Here is a 7567-nt window from a genome sequence, read left to right on the forward strand (position 1 = left end):
TCAACTTAGGTTCACAAGGATCCTTTCTACCAGCTGATCCTTGGCCAAACCTCTTGGTATTGATTTTACAAGAATAACAACTTAGGTTCACGAGGATCCTTTCTACCAGCTGGTGATCGACCAAACCTCTTGGTAATGATTTTACAAGGATAATAACTTAGGTTCACAAGGATTCTTTCTACCAGCTGATCCTTGGTCAAACCTCTTGGTAATGATTTTACAAGAATAACAACTTAGGTTCACAAGGATCCTTTCTACCAGTTGGTCCTTGGTCAAACCTCTTGGTATTGATCTTTCCCGGATTATCTGTACCCATTTACATCTGGGTTGACTGAAATAATGAGGAAAGATGACTTATTCAAGGTCTCAAGGCTTCCAGAAACCGAGATTAGAACCCACAGCCACCATTTGCTTGACATACAAAGCTTTAACCGACTCTGAAACAGCCCTTCCTCAAAAGGTTTAACTCTTGATTATTCAAGATTACCAGACTTTCACAAGCCGACTGATATTAGAACCCACAATAACTATTGTTTGACATGATGTCATGTAAAGATTCCTACACTCTAACCAACTTTACTACAGCCTGTCCCCATTATTGATGAGGCGAATGAGGAAATTGAAAAAAAATTTAGCTAATGCAGCTGTCCTGGCAAAATTTCCCTCATTGCACACTGCATGGTGTTAATGTCTTCATTGGTCAAGTTACGTCAAGCAGCAAAATTTGCCCTTTTGTACACTGCATTAAACAGATGCAGTTAAGTAGGGTGTAAAATTCCTTGTTTTTCTATTGCAGGCCAGCAGATAGAAGTGGATCAGATTTAGATATAATCTATTCAAGATTAAAAGATATCAAAGCCCTGGAAAAATTCCACCCGCTTCTGCTTCAACAGATCTGTTACTATGGTTACTATGAAGATCTGGAAAAAGGCGTTACATGTAAGTTTTGAATAAGTTTAATTAATTGAAATACCAAGTTAAAGGTATTGTAAAGAGGTTTTCTAGCTTTTTTATGTGTATCAGAGACACTGATAGTATCAATTTACATCATTCTAATTTTCAATCAGACGTCTGTGGTTCTTGTTAAAGAGATTGTAAAGAGGTTTTCTAGCTTTTTTATGTGTATCAGAGACACTGATAGTATCAATTTACACCATTCTAATTTTCAATCAGACGTCTGTGGTTCTTGTTAAAGAGATTATAAAGAGGTTTTCTAAATTTGTTATGTGTATCAGGGACACTGATAGCATCAATTTACATCATTCTAATTTTCAATCAGACGTCTGTGGTTCTTTAAAGAGATTGTAAAGAGGTTTTCTATATTTTTTATGTGTATCAGAGACACTGATAGCATCAATTTACAACATTCTAATTTTCAATTAGACGTCTGTGGTTCTTGTTAAAGAGATTGTAAAGAGGTTTTCTAGCTTTTTTATGTGTATCAGGGACACTGATAACATCAATTTACACCATTCTAATTTTCAATTAGATGTCTGTGGTTCTTGTTAAAGAGATTGTAAAGAGGTTTTCTAAATTTTTTTATGTGTATCAGGGACACTGATAACATCAATTTACATCATTCTAATTTTCAATCAGACGTCTGTGGTTCCTGTAATTCCAATAAAACTAAGTGTTTGATGACGTTAGAAAAACTGTTTACAATCTCTTTAATATCTAGCAGTATCTTTACTAAATGTAAAGTATTTTACACGCGGTCAAATCAGTAAACATAATATTTAAGTATTTTTACTAAATGTAAAGTATTTTACACGCGGTCAAATCAGTAAACATAATATTTAAGTATCTTTACTAAATGTAAAGTATTTTACACACGGTCAAATCAGTAAACATAATATTTAAGTATTTTTACTAAATGTAAAGTGTTTTACACACGGTCAAATCAGTAAACATAATATTTAAGTATTTTTACTAAATGTAAAGTATTTTACACACGGTCAAATCAGTAAACATAATATTTAAGTATTTTTACTAAATGTAAAGTATTTTACACACGGTCAAATCAGTAAACATAATATTTAAGTATCTTTACTAAATGTAAAGTATTTTACACACGGTCAAATCAGTAAACATAATATTTAAGTATCTTTACTAAATGTAAAGTATTTTACACACGGTCAAATCAGTAAACATAATATTTAAGTATCTTTACTAAATGTAAAGTATTTTACACACGGTCAAATCAGTAAACATAATATTTAAGTATTTTTACTAAATGTAAAGTATTTTACACACGGTCAAATCAGTAAACATAATATTTAAGTATTTTTACTAAATGTAAAGTATTTTACACACGGTCAAATCAGTAAACATAATATTTAAGTATCTTTACTAAATGTAAAGTATTTTACACACGGTCAAATCAGTAAACATAATATTTAAGTATCTTTACTAAATGTAAAGTATTTTACACACGGTCAAATCAGTAAACATAATATTTAAGTATTTTTACTAAATGTAAAGTATTTTACACACGGTCAAATCAGTAAACATAATATTTAAGTATTTTTACTAAATGTAAAGTATTTTACACACGGTCAAATCAGTAAACATAATATTTAAGTATTTTTCTATGTTTTATTTATTCTAGCATGCTAATTAACGTGAGATATCATCTCATTAATTATTCACACGTTTTCATAAATATTCGTAAACTATCTCACTAGTATTCGCAAATATTTTAATCATTATCATATTTGATATTGTTTATTTCTGAGTTAGGCGTGGATTTTTTAGTACTGAAAAATCATTTATTGGCATGGATTCCCTTCTGAAGGAATATTTTTTGGTACCAAAATTTCAGGATTTGTAAATTTATGACGATGTAATTTTGTGGAATGTTATTTTTATTTTCGAACACTTTTCGGCATGGTTTAACTTAAGAATCCCCAAGATTATCTTTAATTTCACCAATAAAATATTTATTTTTTTCAGTGTTTCGTCAAGGTGACATTGGCACCAATTGGTATACAGTGTTATCAGGATCTCTGGAAGTGACAGTGTCTGAGACTGGCAAAAAACAGGTCAGTCTCTTCTGCTATTGGTTCCTGGTACTAATTCCTCAAAAATGTTTACAATTCTTTTAAGTCGCGAGAAAACCAAACTTGTAACGAAATTGACAGACAGTTTTTTTGAGAAAGGGTAGAAATTGCCCGAGGCTTAGATAAACCTTTGACTTTTTCAAAATGGCAGCTGGTACATATGATTTGTTTATAATAAGAAAATTCCAAATTGTCACTACGTTTTCCATTTGTAGTTTTTCGTCTAGTCGGTCGGATAGGAAAGTGATCCGAGGCCCTGTGTGCTACAGGCTGTACACGTTAAAGATCCCTCGACAGTTGGAAATTGAAAAAGAGTAGGCTCATGTTAATGTCCTGACAAAATTTCCCTCATTGTACACTGCATGGTGTTGCCATTCTTCATTACATCATATGGTGTAGAAAAGTAGGATGTAAAACTCAAGCAGGCAGGAGTAGGTGAAGGCCACTGTCTTAGCAAAATTTCCCTCATTGCACACTGCATGGCATTGCCTGTCATCATTAGCCCAATCAGTAGGACGTAAAAACACCATTGGCAAACAGAAGTAGGCTAATGCTGCTATCTTGGCAAAATTTCCCTCATTGCACACTGCATGGTGTTGCCTGTCTTCATTAGCCCAAACAGATACAGAAAAGTAGGATGTAAAACTCCAATCATTTGATTTTTTACAGGATGCTGTTACGTTATGTATATTGGGACCTGGGACATCGTTTGGTGAATCTATATTAACCAATAAACCTCGTCATGCTACAGTCGTTACGAGAGATTATACAGAATTAATACGTGTTGAACAGAAAGATTTCAAAATTCTATGGGAGGTAGGTTTTTTTCACACCTACGAACTGGAGCCTTATTCACGAGAAAATTAACTTAAATGAAATCTAGATTTTAAGAAATACAGTAATCTGATTGGATAATGAAATTGAATTTAAAGTGATTGACCAATCAGATGACTGAACACTAAAATCATCATAAGTTAAGAAATACTGTAATCTGGTTGGATAATAAAACTAAATTTAAAATCAATTTTAGTGATTGACCAATCAGATGACTGGAACACTAACACTTAAGTTATGAAATACAGTAATCTGATTGGATAATAGTATTTGAATGATATAACAACTTGTTCATTCTGTGTATTTTTTTTTTCAGAGAAACAAACAGTTAATGGAACGGGTATTAACTCCATTAAGTGCCTTGCAAAAACTAGGTAGGTTCAGTTCTTATACGCCCACTTCTCTCTATGTGGACGTATACTGTCGGCACGTCCGTCCGTCCGTCCGTCTGTCAACATTTGCTTGTAAGCGCTCTAAACATTTTTTGATGGAATCAAATGAAATTGGGTATGTGTATACATATTCATAAAACAAAGATCAAGTTCTAATTTGAGCTATTTTCAACTGTTAGAAGCAGAGTTATTGCCCTTGCCCCAAAATCTTGAATATTTACTATCCGCATGCCGTGGTGGGCATATATGGCTGTGTTGAAAATTTGGTAATTTTTTATTGCGTCCAGGTCTAGACCAAGAACCAACTCTTCTTGGCGTTCTAATATAAACACTACTATTATGAAACTGTTTTCAGAAATTTTGTGATTTAATCGCAGTCATGCCTCTCTCCAGATCAATGTAATGTAAAGGGTTTATGGTATTTATATTGTAGAGAATAAGAAGTTGAAAGAGAGAAGTATTAGTTGTGTCAGTGGGAAATCTGTTGGTGGAAGATCGATGGGTAAATCATTAAGTATGAGCTGTGATGATGATGGTATGAACCCAGCTGCCCCTATTACTAGTGTAAGTATACTTGGTTTTAGAAGATTAGGAGCCACGGTGGCTCAGTGATGTTAGATGCTTGCTCGCTAACCTGAAGGTCCAGGGTTCAATCTCAGCATAGGTCAAGATAGTACCTTCAGATTTTTCAACCCAGTTTCCCCCTGTCAGTGAGGTAGATACTTGCTCGCTAATCTGAAGGTTTCCCCCTGTCAGTGTATAGGTCAGAGGGACTGATTTGGAAAACAGACTAGTCGTTCAGATGGGACAAAAAATCGAGGCCCTGTGTGCTTAAGGCTGTGCTCCCTTGACAGTTGGAAATTGATAAAAAAAAACAGACTAATGTTGCTGTCCTGGTAAATTTTGCCTCATTGCACACTGCACGGCATGTCCCGTCTTCATTAGCCCAATTAGGATTTAAAACTAATTCATTCATCCATCTATCCATTCATTCTTTCATTCATTCATTCATTCACTCATTCATTGCAATGGTGAAGAGACCTACAAAAATATTCATTCATTCATTCATTCATTCATTCATCCATTCATTCCAGGCGCCATCCCAGAGATTAGCTAGAGCAGGAAGAATTTTACGTACCATGTTATTATGCCGAGCTCCTCACATGATACGAGATAGAAAACTACATCTACGTACCTACAGAAGATGTCTTGTGGGCTCGGAGATGGTTGATTGGTTGATGCAACAGAGTACATTAGTTCACCAGAGAAACCAGGCTGTTGGAATGTGGCAGGCTTTACTAGAAGAGGGCGTCATTGTTCACGGTAAGATCATTTTTATTTTTGATTCTTTTTATACGCCAACGTTATAATGTGGTCGTATATTGTCGTCGCCCCTGTCTGTCCATCCTTCTGTCCACAATTGGCTTGTGAACACAATAGAGACTACAGTTTTTATCCGATTTTAATGAAATTTGGTGTGATCATTTATATTGATGAGATCCTGGTCAAGTTCGAAGATGAACAGAATTTGAGTTATTGCCCTTGACTTAGTAAAAACTCATCAAAATTTGTTGGTGATAGAGGTGACAGTTTATGTCAGAATATGTGTTTGTTTAAATCAACAATATCTTGTACAAATTAGATTTTTGTTATGATTTGACACAGATAGGTGACCTCCCTTGATATACTGAAAATGTATCAGGAAAGTGGGCGTATCTTGCTAGACAACCACTTGTTTTCAGTGGCGTAGTTCCGAGAGGTGAAACAAGGGGAAAGTTTTGAATAAAAATAAACAAAGGGGCATCTCCGTTTCAAATTCTGTACATAAATAATCTTGCCTCTACTTGGAGTTCAGGGTATATGACGTTTATTTACACTCGGGGTTCAAAGGGTTAAGTCAGTTTACTACCAGGATCACTTCCAAAATATACACATTTCAGCTTGCAGTTTGTAAAACAAGAAACTCATTTTTGGATTGACCAAGGATCAGCTGGTAGAAAGGATCCTTGTGATCCTAAGTTGTTATCCTTGTAAAATCATTACCAAGAGGTTTGACCAAGGACCAGCTGGTAGAAAGGATCCTGTGAACCTAAGTTGTTATCCTTGTAAAATCAATACCAAGAGGTTCGACCAAGGATCAGCTGTTAGAAAGGATCCTCGTGATCCTAAGTTGTTATCCTTGTAAAATCATTACCAAGAGGTTTGACCAAGGACCAGCTGGTAGAAAGGATCCTGTGAACCTAAGTTATTATCCTTGTAAAATTAATACCAAGAGGTTTGACCAAGGACCAGCTGGTAGAAAGGATCCTCATGAACCTAAGTTGTTATCCTTGTAATATCAATACCAAGGGGTTTGGTCAAGGATCAGCTGGTAGAAAGGATCCTGTGAACCTAAGTTATTATCCTTGTAAAATCATTACCAAGAGGTTTGACCAAGGACCAGCTGGTAGAAAGGATCCTGTGAACCTAAGTTATTATCCTTGTAAAATCATTATCAAGAGGTTTGACCAAGGATCAGCTGGTAGAAAGGATCCTTGTGAACCTAAGTTATTATCCTTGTAAAATCAATGCCAAGAGGTTTGACCAAGGATCAGCTGGTGGAAAGGATCCTTGTGAACCTAAGTTGTTATCCTTGTAAAATCAATACCAAGTAAATCATGTGGTTGTAAAATGTACAGTGAACATAATTCTAACATTTACTCAAGGGAGATAACTATGTTAAACTTGCTATCACCAACTTCGTTATTTCATTCTGTAGTTATATATAACCTCACAGTTTGACAAATTCATAAAGAGATTGTAAAGAGGTTTTCTAAATTTTGTATGTATATGAGGGACACTGATAGCATCAATTTACATCATTCTAATTTTCAATCAGATGTCTGTGGTTCTTGTTAAAGAGATTGTAAAGAGGTTTTCTAAATTTGTTATGTGTATCAGAGACACTGATAGCATCAATTTACACCATTCTAATTTTCAGTCAGATGTCTGTGGTTCTTGTTAAAGAGATTGTAAAGAGGTTTTCTAAATTTTTTATGTGTATCAGAGACACTGATAGCATCAATTTACACCATTCTAATTTTCAATCAGATGTCTGTGGTTCTTGTTAAAGAGATTGTAAAGAGGTTTTCTAAATTTTTTATGTGTATCAGGGACACTGATAGCATCAATTTACACCATTCCAATTTTCAATCAGACGTCTGTGGTTCTTGTCCAAGAGAATGACTCTGCCTATCAGTGTCCCTGATACCCATAAAAATGTTTAGAAAACCTCTTTACACT

At 34.6% G+C, this 7567-nt stretch overlaps 1 protein-coding gene across 1 annotated transcript; it reads left to right on the forward strand.

Moving 5' to 3' along the window:
* Positions 1-797: 797 nt before the first annotated feature.
* LOTGIDRAFT_135036 (hypothetical protein) lies at positions 798-3926 on the forward strand (the record flags this gene model as incomplete). The annotated part of the gene is made up of 3 exons (XM_009068850.1): positions 798-939; positions 2953-3041; positions 3729-3926. Coding segments are annotated over 3 exons (429 nt in total), but the record flags the coding sequence as incomplete, so codon positions are not given.
* Between the last annotated feature and the right edge of the window lie 3641 nt (positions 3927-7567).

The sequence above is a fragment of the Lottia gigantea genome (genome assembly GCF_000327385.1).
Source record: "Lottia gigantea unplaced genomic scaffold LOTGIsca_95, whole genome shotgun sequence".
Lineage (NCBI taxonomy): Eukaryota > Metazoa > Mollusca > Gastropoda > Lottiidae > Lottia > Lottia gigantea.